A 15,727-nucleotide genomic window follows, 5' to 3' on the forward strand; every position below is an offset into this window, starting at 1 on the left:
ATACATATATATACATATACATATATACATATACATATATATATGTATATCAAACTAACATATTTTAAATGACCAAAATTCATTTTAAATATTACATGGAGGGGAATATAATATTATTCTTTTTTAAAAGGGAAAAAAAAAAAAAAAAAACTCCCGAAAGAAAGTATATTTTTTTCCGACAGCGCGTGAAGGCAGCACTAAGCCGCGCAGCAGACAGTGAAGGGTTAAATTCTGTAATAGGATGAATGGATATTGTGGAGAGCAGCATCTGATTACAGACACGCCAGTAGGCATCGGAGGGGGAGGACAGTTATCAGCAGCAGAAACAGCTTTTCATTCTTTCTCCCAGAGGAACATAAACATTTTACTTTAAATTCCAACTTCTCCCCCGCTACTTTATTTCCCACCGAACCCGACCCAGCGGTTCCTTTCTGGGCTTCCTGCGGGTCGGATCTTGTCCTTCATGGCTGGAGGAAGCCGACGCGCCACCGCGGAGTAAACTTGCAGGATGTCGCAGTTGGCCGAGGCGTAAATGCGGAAAGTCGCTGCTTTGTTGTGACACGAACATCAGTGTTTGGGCTCGACTGGAAAAGGGGCTGCAGCTTCTGGAGGGTTTTGCTTTTCATTTGCCCCTCCAGGTCGGAGCAAAACCAGGTAAGCGACCTCGCCTGCCCGTCTCCCACCTGCACACGTTGTCTTCTTCAAGAGTTAACGTAACGTTACGCCTCACGATGTAAAAACTGCCAAATGCTGACCTCAGGCAACAAGTGCTGCTCATTTTATTAGATTATTGTACCTGAGAATCAAGTTTTATCAGTATCACTGAATATTTGACTGTTTATTAGAGCACTCTCAGACCAGGCCTCAAATAATAAGTTGACAGCATTTTTTAAAGGTGCGTTTAGCGGGGTTTTACATTTCTATTCCTGACCACCAGGGGGCGGGAAATAACTTTAACAATGTCTGATTTATTTGCTTTCTTTATGCATGTATTAATTTAGTTATAAGATTGTCAACATCACCATCTCTTCCCTAAGAAAAGAGTCTGCACGCTGTTTAAATGGCTTATAAATTAGCTTGTAAATTAGCGCACAATTTAGCTTGATGGCTTGCTTCACTCCACTGAAGCAAGTAGCATTTGCTAACTTTTTGTTTTTCTCTTGCATGTATCTCATTGATAAGTAAAACCCAATAAACCTTCATAATTCTTACCAATCACTGTGTTTTTTGGGTTATAAAACGCATTTAGAAGCCTCTCAATTTTGCAAAAGGCGGCACACCTTGTAACCTGGTGCACTTTTTGTATGCGCTGAATCCCAAAATCTGTAAAAATGATGTGCGATTTTAGTAAGACCCCTGCTTGATTGATTGTAAGACCATTTCCTAGTAAGACCATTTAAAGGTTGCATGTTCTCCCAAGGGAAAATGTTTATCCTTTTATTGAAGAGATAAATTTCTAACTTAATGCTTGTCATCCCTTATAGCTAGTTCTGGGTCGCTACTTACTTTTAAATATAGATTTTGTGTACATCAACATTGGTATCACTTTACAATCCTACCTATTCTGGCAAAGGTTGTCAAATTGCTGCATCAGCCGAGAAATATACCTTATGTTGAGCTTCACATAAAACAATACAAGTATTAAACCCGGGTGCTGAGAAATATTAAAAAGTACATAAAATAATATAAGGAAAACAAGGAGGAGATAAACTTTTCAAGATAAAGCATTTTTATATAATTTTCAATGACGTTGCTTTCCTTTTCTCTCTGCCATGATTTCAAAATTAGCCAAATACTAACTTACCCCTTTGTTCCCGTGTTTACTCTTATTTAAACCAAACACATTTGGAGAGTCTACCTTGTCTGAGTTTGCTACTGTGCCCAGTAAAAAAAACAAAGACTGTTCATAAGCAAACCCTGGTCAACTTTTATGGATTGTTTGGTTTGTTTGGAGTACTGGTAGCACTCAGTCGCACTCTAGTGCTGGCCAAAGATTCAACCAGGGGTCTCGGTTGACTCTGATGTGAATTCTGGTGCAGTTGGCTTGCAGTGTGAAAGCAAATGAACCATCCATCAGACCAAAGAGAGAAAGTAGCACATCATGTTGGATATGTGGCTGCATCTTCTGCCATTCTTTCTGGACACGTGGTGAAGATTGTGTTTAGTTGGAACACCAAAGGAAATACAGAAACATCAGATTGTATAAACTTGGTGTTGGTCCATTGTTTACTTGCGGTGAAGGTTTTGTTTTTGGGCCTGGCCATCAATGAGCCTGACTTTGCTCCTACTGAAGGTGAATAAATGAAGGTGCAAGATTTTTCAGAATTAATGCCCAGTTTAACCACATTCCCAGACTATCCAGGTGAGAATGTTGTCTTTCACTTACATATAGGGCTGCAGGATTATGACCAAAGTAATAATCACAATTATTTTGATCAATATTGTGATTACAATTATTAAATTCGATCATTCATTGTGTCTTGAAAAGCATGTATTTTATTGCACCACTTGTAAATGATCTACCTGGCAACCAGGGGCGATTCTAGTATCAGAGGTTTAGGGATGCTGAGCATCCAGAGAGCTGCTTGGCCAGACAAGATAAATTTCACTGTTTGTGCATGAATACAGTTTCATTCCTACATTTGTGAAAGAAAAGCAAAAGACTTTTTGGGAAAGTATGTGGCTGAACCATCAAATCTGATTAAAGTTATTTAATTTCTGAGACAGTAAAAGATGAATAGATTAGAATCATAAAGAAACATTTTCCCAATTTTCTTTATTATAGATTTTGTAAGTAGTGGATATCCACTCAAGTAGTGGAAGCTGATACTAAAAAGTCTGGTTTGCCTAATTTACTAATGACAACTGCATTTTTCTCCTCACCTCTAAAAGAACTTTTGGCTAGTTGTTGCAAATCAGTGTTGTTTTGTAGAACTTGTGCAGATAATGTCCTTCTATGTTAAGTTTTGGATTATTTGGCACCAAGGTTGTCTTTTACATGCAAGGACTCTGTACGGCAACCTTCAGGATCATATTTTTTGCACAAGCTGTAGGAAAAAGCTTGGAAATCACATGTTGATCCTTCACATTAAAACTTTAAAAGAAATGGTAACATCCTGAGTAAACAGACCAAAAATTGGCTGGGGATGCACCACTACCAGCATTTCAACTGAAAACAAAAATGATAACAAACACTGTTAAAAAAATAATTCATGTTTTTAGTTGTTTCATTTAAATGGTTCAGTAAGATGATAGAAATTTGTTGTTTAAAAAAAAAAAAAAAAAAAGTTATGAGGCTAGAAGTAGGGAATGGGTGACACCAACATTTTCCTGTCAAAATGATACACTTAGTTTATGATACCTTTTTGTTGATACTTCTTACTCCTTAAAGGAAATTGTGATTGTACTGTGTGCATTTATATCTCTATTGCAATATGGAACATGACTAAAACTCAGGTACATCTTTACCTGATAGAAATGCTTTTAAAACAAAAATGAACTAAACTGATATGTAAATTAAGCAAAAAATAAGGTAAAATAAGTTATTTTTATGATAAAATAATCACATTAATATAAGATTGATATTCATGAAATGGAAAATGACTATAATAGACAAAAGTAAAATTATAAATATAAAATAATGCCCAATAACCTGCATGAAAGCAGTGAAATATCAAAACAAAACCTCATCATTACTTATAGTAGCAGCATCCTCTTAATGACATCATGGCATCTGATATAATCATGTGACACAGAAGGAATACACTGTTGCTGGGCTTCGCATGCAGTTTTATTGTCCATAACTCTCAGAAGTGATGACAAATACTATGTTTTGTATCCGTAGAGCCGTATCTCAATACTCAAAAGTATCGACTCTGATATTTTGAATGGGTGATATTGAAGTATCGACTCCAGAGTATCGATATGGCCGTAGATAACGGAGATGCAGTTTTGTTAAAGTTAATGCAAACATACTTTAAATCTGCTTGTAGAAAGTAAAGAATGTGATCCTTCAGCAGTTTGCTCGCCTCCAGCATGTTCGTCACTCTTCCATAATTACGGCATCATCGCTTCATGGTCGTTAACTGAAAACAGAGATTTTTTGGCTTTGCAGCAAAAAAATTTTTTATGACTTCTGCTTTGGAAAGGAGATAGTTTCCAGGCCTCAGACTTTAAAATTAGCTTGACTTTGGTTTTGTAAATGTGGGAGGCAGAAAACCTCTAGCTTCTGGCTCCAGCGGCTGCCAAGCAAGTGGAATTTCGTGGAAACATGAAATATGTCAGTGCAGACCTTCAGCTCGCATCCAGACCGTCGCTCTCCTCTTATTGGCGCATTTAGTGAAGCCAGAAACTGGTGAGTTTAGGTGATTTTATGCAGTTAAGTACATTTTTGTCTCTCGTATCACATCGTAATTGGATCATGTTTATTATAATAATCAGCTCAGTCGGTGATTGTGCTTGACACTGCAGTCACAAAGCAAAGATGCTGTTGGATGTGAACAGCAGGGGAAGCAGGATCTGCTTTAATCTGCAGTATTTTGCAGCAGACAGTGTTTATCGGGCCAAGGCCCGCGTCCCGCTTGCAGCCTGCAGGTTTCTGTGCCCAGCTGGAGGAGCTTCAGTGGAAGCGGTGCCGGTCCAGTGTGGCTTCAGTGATGTAGTTCTGGTCACAGATTAGCAATGAGAACAGCTGTGTGCGGAAACGAGGCTCCGTGGTCTTTTCTTGGACTGCTGCTGCTGCTGAACTCCACCTCTGCACAACCTGCTTTCATTTTGTTTTCTGTCAACAGTTTGTCAGAAAAGCGTCCGGAAGCTTTGTTGCTGGGCATAAAACCTGCAGACCACGCAGCTGTCAGGCGTTACCGCTCATCTGTTACATGTTGTTTTGATTTTCCTGAAAATAATTCCTCTCATAAATAATCTGTTTGGCACAGATGAAGATGCTGCCTGACCTGCTGATCTACAGATACAATGGCCCTGCATATGTTTGGCTTGTGCTGTGCCACAAACTGGACACTCCAGGAAAAGAGTTTAATTTGTTTGTGTGTGTGTGTGTGTGTGTGTGTGTGTGTGTGTGTGTGTGTGTGTGTGTGTGTGTTTTTAAACCAATCAAAACAGTTTTCTGCAACATCTTGTTTCCAGATGAAGGTGGAGACATCAGCATGACTCAGAGAAAAGGAAATGCAATAAAATAAGATTAAAGAAAAGACAAATCCTGATTATTTGGAGCTAACATGACCAGACTTTTCTGACTGAGTGTTGATTCATTGGCAACTTGGACTGCTGGTCCTGACCAAGCGGCAGCCTCTAGCGGTTAAAAGTGAAGCCTATGCAGAAGTGCAAAAAACTGCAGTTCCCCCTTCATCCACTAGGGGCTGCAAAACAGAACAAATCCCCATAGACTCTCATGTTAAAAAGACCAACTTCACAGCAGACATAAACATGTTTACAGCCTGGTACAAAAATCCATTTTAGGTTTAATAGGTCAGGTTTACCTTCATGACAACTGTGGGGGGAGTGGATTTTTTTCTAACTTGCCTGTTTAAAAGTAATTTAATCTCGATATTCGGCATATTTAGGGCCGGCTCCTTTTGATTGATAGGTACCCGATCTCCTGCTTCAAGTAAGAAGAACTGAGAACAACCGCGGTTTTTAGCCAGCTCTTCAGAAACCTATGGGTGACGTCATGTACGTCCATCTTTTTATATAGTCTTTGGTCCCGAGGCTGAGAAACCGACAACATACAACTTTTACAGCCGGGACGCGAAGTGACGTTTTGCTTAACAGTAAAATAAGGAAATGGCTGTTTTGAATTGATGTTTATTCAGCAAAGAAACGCAAGAAGATTAAAGGAAAGGGACAAAACAAGTAATCATAAGCTTGTCTTTTGCTGGCTGGAGAGAGCTAACAGGTCAGGCAGGATGCAAGATGGATGCTTAATTAACTGTTGATAGGGGGAGTGTGACGGGAAAATGGCAAAAGTTCTGTAGTGTTGTCTTTAAGGCTCATTTCTGCACCCTTACGTACTAAACTAGGGACGTTAATTTCAAATGTCATACATCACCATCCTCCTATCTCCATGCATTGTCGTAGTTTAGTCAGTTAATCCACTAGTGGGCAGCGATGAGTTCACTCTGACACTGACAGACAGCGGTAATGCAGCGATATAAAGTTTGTTACAAACATCCAAATCCATGAGAATAACACCATGACGTTTTTGGTATTTCCAAGTACTTCTGTCTTTTTATTTGAGGGTTTATGCATTGTCTTCTTCCTGTTTCTCTTCTTCTCTGGTTTGTTCCTTTTGCTGGTTGCTAGTCAGCTATACAACTCAACACTGCCCCTGTGGTTTCTGGTTGTATTGCTCTGTAACAGATCAAGAGATGGACGAAACTTTCCAACCGTCGGAGTATAAATCTTCTGCGTTGAACGAGGGAATTTTTTCTAACTTACCTGTTTAAAGGTAATTTAATCTCAGAAATTGGCATATTTAGGGGCGTGTCCTTTTGATTGACAGGTACCCGATCTCCCGCTTCAAGTAAGAAGAACATAGAACAACCGCGATTTTTAGCCGATTAACAACGTGACTTAGCTTTAGCCCGCTTACCTCTGTTAGCTGGTTAGCTCCTGTTATCTCCGGGTTAGCTCTTAGCTGCAGGCAGCTCAGAGTTCGCTCGATGTCAATCATCCACCATGACGCTCACAGCCCCCCTCTCAGCTCCACCTCTTTGCCCATATTTGTATTTTCCGGGCGAAACGATGCGCATGACCCTGCCAAGATAGAGATGGTAGGAACTGCCCATCGAACTTCAATTAAGCTCTTCAGAAACCTACGGGTGACGTCACGGAGGCTCCGTCCATATTTTTATATGCAGTCTCTGATCCTGACGGCAGGATGGATCCATGTTGTCATGATGTTTCCAGCAGATTCTGATCCTACCATGTGAATGTGGAGCTGAACTGGAGACTCATCAGACCATCTGCTTCCAGGCTGGACGTGTTGTTCTGCATATGTTGGTTGGAACCAGTGCTTACTGGACTTCCTGTTGCCTTTCTATCACCACCAACCAGTCTGCCCAGTCTCCTCTGACGTCAACCAGACATTCTGGTCCAGACTGCTGCTGCTCCCTGGATATTTTCTCTTTTTCTCTTTATTTTGATTAAATAAAACGACTCCAGGGTTCCTCACAGTAGTACCGGATGTAAAGTGATACTGTCCAGAATTACTCTATGCTTTTCTGAACCAAGTATAACAAGTTCAGTTTAGATTAGTTCAAAATGTAAAAAAGTCCAAATAGTTTTAACCTGTATGTCTCCAAGGCAACCACGTTAGTTAATTAACAGATTTATTTCCTGAGAGTTTAATGAAAATTTAGATGTGTGGAAATGTTTGCCATGTTTTCTGCTCATACTGACCAAGACGGAGGCATGCAATGTGAGAACACAATATTTATATATGTATATAAAACATATGAATAAAAACAGACATTAAAAGACATATTTGGGCTTTATGTGCAAGCTTTGAGCAGGAACGTAAAAACAAAATCCTGACTCCAGATTGGGATTGACCCTAGATGTTAATCACTCCTAAGCTCCACCTCTGATGTTTTGTAATGCTCAACCAGACATATGCTGCTAAGAAAAAATACCCAACATTTTCCAGTTCCTCTTTTTTATTCACCTTTTTTTTAGCCAACCTTGGTCCACCTTTGTTGTAGCTTTGGTTTCTCCATTTTGCTAAAATCCTGCTTCTGTGTCATTTTTCCATTATTCAAAGCTCTGAATTCACTGAATTCATGGTTTATGTTCCGGGTGAGGCGGGTTGGGCTCTGCGCTCCGGCATGTCTGGCATTCATCGTTCTGAAGTGAAACTGCTGGCAGGTATCTGTCAGTGGAGGCGCCGCCATCACCACCGTGAAGCTGATTTTTTGTCTGTTGGGATCATAAAATCTGCAGCCTGATGAGAAAACTGAAGGTTCAGTTGCTGTTTTATTTGTTATCTGTGTTTATTCTCCAAGTCTGCTGCGTTATCGGAGCAAATCTGAAGGGCTGCCGGGGTTTATGTCATCGTCAAGGCTTCTTTGATGATTTAAAAACTAAAATGTCACAACTGAGATTGGGGGGGGGGGGGGGAAGCATCAAATATAAAATGTAAACAAAAAGCCCTTCTTTTTGTTTTTTTTTTAAATGAATGACTGGGATTGGCTTTCTGACTGTGCCATCAGATGTAGTTGAGTTTACAGGATGTTTTTTCACATTTAAAGCATCTGAAAAAACTTTATTTTAGTCTTTTATATTTCTCTTCCATACCTTTTAAAACATTGACCTTAGTTTTACTTTGTCTTATTTTTATATTTGAAAGGCGTCAAATTAACATGTTAATGCAAAGAGATTGATCTGTGAAATTACTTTTTAATGCATAAACATGAAAATTTCTACGAATACCATTTTTAAAAAATCAGAGTTTGGCCTCATCTCTGTGAGAGAAGCAGATTTTAGGCATGTAGGTGCCAAAAACCACTTTATCCTCCTCATTTATAAAGATTCTGATAGTTTTGAAGCCTCACATATAGAGCTGTGGTCCTCAAACTGGAGTTCCCAGTTCGTTGTAAAGAAAAATATACCCCCCATTTATTTAATTAATTTGGGGTTTTATGACAGAATTAACACAATAATGCTATAAATAAATTATTTAGTGAACTAAGCACATTAATTTTTAATGCGTTTTAAACATCTGTATTTGACATTTTCTTAGCGAGAGAAGCTCATTTGGGGCATGTAAGTTTTTTGTCACAGTGCTGAATATAATCCACCAAAAACCACTTTCACCTGCTTATTTATGAAGATTCTGACAGTTTTAAGCTGCACATTCAGAGGATGCTGCAGGATGAGCCACACTTTACCATCCAGTCATCACACCCTCCTTACCAGTGACCTGTAATGGGATTTATTGGAACTCATCTGTACTTGGTATCAGTATTAGTATCTGTGCCTGGTTTGACTGTATGTGGTCTTGGTGCCTCCCTAGTTAAGACCATCTTATTGCATTTATTGAAATATAGACGTGACAGTAACATCAGATTTTATTTGTCTGCCAAGATAAATGGATAATCCTGAATTGAATGAAAGATGTGCAAACGTGACGTCTATGATTTGACTGATGAGGCAGTGATTGGCCGTATCATCCCCTTGTTTAGTCACTTTTTGTCTGAGACCATAAAAGTAAAGTCATGTAAAGTCAGTTGCAGAGGTTTAAGTTGACACCTGCCAAGCAGCTGTGAAGACGGTGTAGCGGTGCAGACCAGTTTACAGAGCTACACACAGATGTAGTAGCTGGATTTACAAGAAATGAGAGAAAACTTCAACAGAAGCAGCATCTGGCTGCATTTATATGATTTTAAAAAGTGAAAACTAAGTAGAATTTTTTTTAAATGAAAATATTTTAGTTTATCGGTTCATACTTCTGCCTTTATTTGATTTATTACCTGTGGTTCTGTCTTCAGTTCTTCATTTAAAGATTTGATTAAAATCTAATGCTAAATCTGATGGTTCAGTCTACCCCCCTGCCCCCCTCCTCGCTTTTCCTCCGTGAGTGACGAACCTCACAACTTCTGCAGTTGCGAGTTGATCCCCCCTCCCGTCTCCCCCCTGCCTTTCCTACTGACACACACACAACCTGTACAAGCCTACATGACTCTCAGCAGCAAGTTGACATGGTAGTAGCTCTTATTAACTTAATGTGGAAATGTGCGGTATTAGTCTGGAGAACTGCTGCAGGACAGCAAGAGAGAAAACGGGTGAAGACGCAGCTGGCGACTGAGCCAGGTGAAACCAACCAATAGGAACTCTGCTCTCGTTCACCAGCGCAGGCCCCGCCCATCAAATGCAGTTAAATTCGCAACCAAAACTTTAGAAGTTGCTAGCAAAGAGGACTGATTTGCAAACAAAACTTTATAGCTTGTAACCAAATGTTTTTAACTGTAAAGAGAAGAGGACTTCTTTTTATGCACAATGGTTGTAGTTTTTGACTTACAAACATTAGTTTTGATTGAAGAAAACTGTAGTTTTGATTGAAGTTGGAGAAGTATGTTTTCTCAAATATATATTTTTTTAACTGACACCAAATTAGTTTCTATCTCTACAAAAAAATTTGATTCTCACTTTATTTTTGAGAGCAAAAAACAAAAAAATTTTTTTGATTGGATAATAAAGACATAAATTTCTCTCTCCCTCTCTCTCTCTCTCTCTGTCTCTCTGTCTCTCTCTCTCTCTCTCTCTCTCTCTATCTATATATATATATATATATATATATATATATATATATATATATATATATATATATATATATATATATATATATATACATATATCTTTGACTCAGTGTTGAATGAATCGGGTTAAAAAAGCTTCAAATGAACCGTTTATGAAGAGTCTGTGAAAAGAATCATGCATCCTATGTGTTTAGGAAAATGTTGCGTTAAAGACCTGATGTGAATCCTTGGAGTCGGGTTTTTATCGCCCTCCAGCTCGCTGCCCCTGCAGGTAATAATAGAGGTGTGAGCGAACTGCTCTGACCTCGCTGCTCTCCGGCCGTTTCATTAGGATTTCACCGCAGGCTTCATGTGTGGCATTTCGCCTTGACTTCCAGAATGTGCCACCCTCCAACCAGCACCGAGCCTTAAAGCCGGCGGCTCCTTCAGGGCCGTCTGCTGGTCTGCAGACGGAATCTAATCTAACCGCTCGCTGCTTCGCTGACTAACAAACCTCTCTGTCTTCTTCTGTCTGTTTTTGTTCTCCTCTCCTTCACCGTTGCTTCGGCTCCTGCGGGACCTTCCTCTCCCTGCTGTCCTGTTTTCACCTCTCAGGCCAGAGGAGACGAAGGCAGTCTTCTGTTTGGACATCTGTCCGTCTCTGTTTTCGTCTCTGATAAGGTAAGTTCTCCTCTAACGCCACGTCTCACTGCACCAGGAACTTGTTTGTTTGACACGCTTTATTCTGCTTATAATGGTGTTTTTTTTGTGTGTGTGTGCTCCTCGTGCAACAGCTGCATCTATAGCCTGTTGTTTTCTACTCTTATTTCTTCATAATTAGACAAGTCAGCGCTTCAGATTGAGGGTCGACTGCGTCTCCTTTCCGTCCCTGTTCATCAGACTGTTTGCTTTTTGAACCTCTGGAGCTGATCTTTGCTGTTTTTTGCAGACAGGTCATCGACATCTGCAGAAAACTGCAGCATATTCACATCCTACATCACGCTGTTGTCCATCACGTGACTGGATACAGTGTGTGTTGCAGTGTGAATGTTCCGTTTGACAACGGAGCAGCAGGGACTAATTATGTTGAACATGACCGATTATAATCAATGCACTCTGGAAACGATGTGCAACATCACCAAATGAGTTCTGTTCTCCACCCTTGGTTTCCTTTTTTTTTTTTTTTTTTTTTTTTTTAACTTCAATTTATAATTAAAAAAAAAAAAAAAAAAAAAGATTATATGAACATAAAGAGCTGAAAAAATGTCTTTGTGTTGGATTATCTCAGTGGGTTCTTCTTAGAATTAAAAAGAAGAAACTTCCACTAATGCAGAAACCTCTTGAGACCCACTCAAGGTAGTTTCAACGTGATTCAGGGGGAAATGAAGCCAAGTAGAGATTAAAATGCTGAGTCTGTAGATGATAAACTTCCTATATGATGCATATTTTCCATATTTACCATTTCTGCTGAAGAGTAAATGCCAGGAAAGCTTAAGGCAGAGTGTGAGGCTTTATTTTTGCTTCTAGCAATCATTTAGTAATCCCCTGTGAGCACGGGGATCGTTTCCTTTCTTTTACCAGTGAGTTTCTCATTCCACGGAGGCGCACGGCAGCGCTCTGGCCCACAGCTGGATCTTTTGACTCTGATGTAAGGCCAGCTGCTGGCAGCAACTTTTCTCCTGTTCGCGAGTGTTTCTGCATGTTTGAAGGCTCCAGGCTTTATGTGCACCCGCAGCACATATCAGCACATGCAGAAACTGCTGGAATGCAGCAGAGCTTGCAGGCGCGTGCTGATGTGGACCACCGCATGCTTCAGATGGAGGTATATCCCAGCCTGGCTGCATTCAAACTATTGGTTTACATTAATCAGATTAATGGCCGTTCATGAGTTTACCAGCAGAGCTTATGAGGTCTGGACCAGCCTCTCTATTCGTCACTACCTCCTCATCCCTCCCTCCCTCCTCCTCCTCCTCCTCCTCCTCCTCCTCCTCCTCTTGGTCACTGGCCTGACCCACTTCTCAATAAACCAACAACCAGGATCTCCTTCTGTCTCCCCATATCTCTGTCCTCCCATCACCCACCTCCTCTGCAGGATGCACATCTTTCCAGATTGTTTCCTGGATCAGTCCATCGACTTGTTTTTAAATCTCTGATCCTCTTTGTGTTTCTGAGCTCAGCCTGAAGGTTAATATTATGTACATTTGTGAAGGAAAACTGCAGAATTGGAGCCACCGGCACTGTAACAGCAGCAGACGCCGTTTGGCTTAATGTGGTTCGATAACTTGCAGTTATAAAGCAGCTAAACGTGAAAAATTATTTTTAAAAAATATGTTGAATTCCTCTTTATTAGTTAAAAAAATGAAGTCTGAAAGTCTTTTAAAGGCTGAAATATCACCGAGTCAGTTTAAAGGATGGTTGTTAATCTAAAACTTGGATTCTTAAAGAAAAAATAAAGTCAAACTAAATAAAAACCTTTTTTTTTAAAAGCTTTTATTTAGTTTGTTCAGCCTTTCAGCTAAAAATGACCAACACTGCTGGTCATCTTCATCCTGTCTGCAGGACTGAATGCACTGATTTGCTGCCATGTACATGTAACATCTACAGTGACAAGAAGAAAACCTCTTCTTCACATGTTTAGGATAATAATAGCTGGTTTCTCCATCCTCAGTCCAGCCTTCAACGCTCTGATCTGCTGTTATCACAAGGAAAAAAGCATGTGAGCAGTAACTCAAACCTCCAGCAGGATGGATCCATGGAAGAGCTGTGTGTTTAAAGTACAATCCCATGAAGTGAAGCAGCTGATGTTAAAGCCTGTGGTGAGACGGCTTCGCTTCAATACACAAAATCAAGTAGAAGACGAGCTTTGGAATTCTGTTTAGTCTTGTTTGATTTGCTATTGATTTACTTGACTGTCTGCATGTGTGTTTTGTTTATACATGTGCTTCTGGACAAAGCCGGCTCATCTGCTCTGTCATCTGGATTTTTCTTTGTGTTGAAGCCACAGGAAACTGTTTGTTGCCTTTTAAAGCTCATTCGCCCTGCCGAGTTGTTGTCTTTAGAGTTCTCAGCACTCTTTATTCTCACCTTTCGGTTTTTCACGGTTCAGTCCGTCCCATCGCTTCTCCTGTCTGTCTACAGTCCTGCTGTTCTGTCTGTCAGGCCAGCTGCTCTGCTGCTCCGTCTTGGATCAAAGTCTGACCTCTGGCTTCTAGATGCCCTCAGCTGGTTTAAGAACTGAATGAAATCAGACTGCAGGCCACCTGGAGGTTGTTTTTATTCATTTAACCACAATATTTTTTTCTTTTATCATTGATTCTGGTTGTGATTGTTTGAAGTCAGCATGCGCACGTCCACAAGCAAAATTCTTCAAATCAGATTGTCTTGTTTGTAGTTTAGTTGTAAAATAAAAATGAAAATTACACATCAAAGGAACCTAAATCTTGTCTTCTTAATGACACAAACTGAAATATGGTGAAAAGACTTTGCTGCTCCAAGTTCCAGCAGGTTCTAAACTATCTTTAGTCAGCTCAGTCAAAACTCAGCAGCACAAACGTCTCTTCGTTCTCTTTTATCTGCTGCAGAACTTTATCAGTCATGAAAAATAAATCCATCTCAGCACAAAACTAGTAACAAAACTAAGGAGTAAATCAGTAGTATGTGTATGTTGATTCGTGTATGTAAAGTGCCGTGTGACAACATTGTTGTGAAGTGGCGCTGCACAAATAAAGTTTAAATGAACTGAATAGTTTGATCATGAAAATACATATCAATTTAATAGATTATAGGAGCCAATTTCTTTAACTGTGTTCCTCATTGTTGCTGTTTGAGGGCGCTGTATTCTTACCTGGGCAGGTGACGCATATTGGGGTTGGGCAGATATTTGGCTTTTTGACCGCAGGGCACGACTAAATGTAGTTGTTTGCCACAAGATTATGTATGTAGGAATAAAAGTGATTTAAATTGCAAGGAAGTAATCTAAGTGGAAATCAGGTACTGTGAAGCGGGTCGTTGAACCTGCTCTTGGCCCAAGCTATCTCAGTAGCTTTGTTTAGACTTCATGGAGAGAGATGTGATGTTTGCCGTGATCTCAGATTTAGTTACAGATTTAGGATCCACCGTTATGTATGAAAAGAAAAGAGCCGACATAATATTAAACATATGTAGAGCTCGCATTTTACAAATAACATATCTGTAAAATTCTTACAATTTCCCTTTTTAGAGATGATTTTTTTTTTTTTTTTTTTTTTTTTGTTTAGCCATGACATCAGCAATTAATCGACTAGTCAATTCCAAAAGTCATGTAAAATGCCGATACCTAATCATTGGTATTAATTATTAATCCTCTGAAAGACACACATTTTAATGCAGGTTTGTGAAATTAAACTAGTTCAGATGGTTCAGTTCATGTTCGGTGAGCATCACTTCAACCTGATCTGAGCGACGGTTTGCTCTGCGATCTGCAGCTGATCAGACGGACAGCTTGCGGCGTTGGTCGTGTTAACACAACACCTCCTAGATGTGATCCATTCCTGGTTCTGGTTCTGAAACCAGGAGGAGAAGCTGGTCACCAGTTGGATGTCTCGCGGAGACAGATTTTGCCTTTGCGCTTTGCGTTGATGGAGCAGCAACACTATTTTCAGCTCGCAGTTCTTTATCCTGTTAATGAGGGCTTTCAGTCCCACACAACACTCTAATAATCCTGTTACTGCCGTGGCTGCTGAATACACACAATCACACACCTTTTCTCCTGACTGCGACTGCTTTCACACACATTTTCCAGAGAGGCAGCATGCTTGGATGCAAATATCACGTCATACACTCCAAACGGATGCCAGACATTTCCCAGCCGGTTCTCAGTTAAAAGGTCGATTTTCCAGAAAATAGTCAGGAATTCATAATAACGTCGCTACGAATCGGTCGGATAAAATTTAGAAAACTGATGCGATTAAAAATGAGAAATCTTTGAACTTCCTGTAAAAGTTGGGTCACACTTATATCACTGCTGCCACAGCATGAAAATCGGCTGTAGCGATAAAATATGTTGTATAAAAATGTTTTTAGTTTGTCTTTTAGCTGTTGTCTCTGACCTGAAAGCTAATCTTAGAGCTTTGTTTGATCAGACGGCATGCTTTCACCATCATTTATTGACTCCATGTCAGGGACTTGCTGTAATTTATCCATTTCATGTCCTGACATGACTTTTGTTCTGAACTGGCACCATGTAAATAAGCTCAGTGATGATACTGCAGGTCACGCAGCTGCAGCAAGACTAAAGCATTCAAATTATAAAGAATTAAAAGTATTTGTAAATGCAGATTGAGTCATTTCTGAGTTGGTGGATTGCTGTGAATGTGTGCCTGGGAAGATGTTGCATAAGCTGATCTATAGTTTCCCACCTCCAGCTGAAGCAGAAATCATTTGAGTCCAAAGGTTTTTGTTGATATTCACACAGAAAATTAGCCATGTTACAGTTTTAT

At 39.8% G+C, this 15,727-nt stretch overlaps 1 protein-coding gene across 1 annotated transcript in view; it reads left to right on the plus strand.

Annotated features, from left to right (window-relative positions):
• The window catches only part of ero1a (endoplasmic reticulum oxidoreductase 1 alpha), a gene marked incomplete at its 3' end in the record, with an annotated part of 23,511 nt that extends 11,373 nt beyond the window's left edge, over positions 1 to 12,138 (plus strand). Inside the window, exons 14-16 of the mRNA XM_079264748.1 lie at positions 10,866 to 10,931; positions 11,539 to 11,606; positions 11,832 to 12,138. Of these exons, the coding sequence (XP_079120874.1) occupies positions 10,866 to 10,931; positions 11,539 to 11,606; positions 11,832 to 12,138 (441 nt within the window). The remainder of the gene's footprint in view (positions 1 to 10,865; positions 10,932 to 11,538; positions 11,607 to 11,831) is intronic.
• Positions 12,139 to 15,727: the final 3,589 nt, after the last annotated feature.

The sequence above is a fragment of the Telmatherina bonti genome, assembly GCF_933228915.1.
Source record: "Telmatherina bonti genome assembly, chromosome: 1".
NCBI classification, from domain to species: Eukaryota; Metazoa; Chordata; class Actinopteri; order Atheriniformes; family Telmatherinidae; genus Telmatherina; species Telmatherina bonti.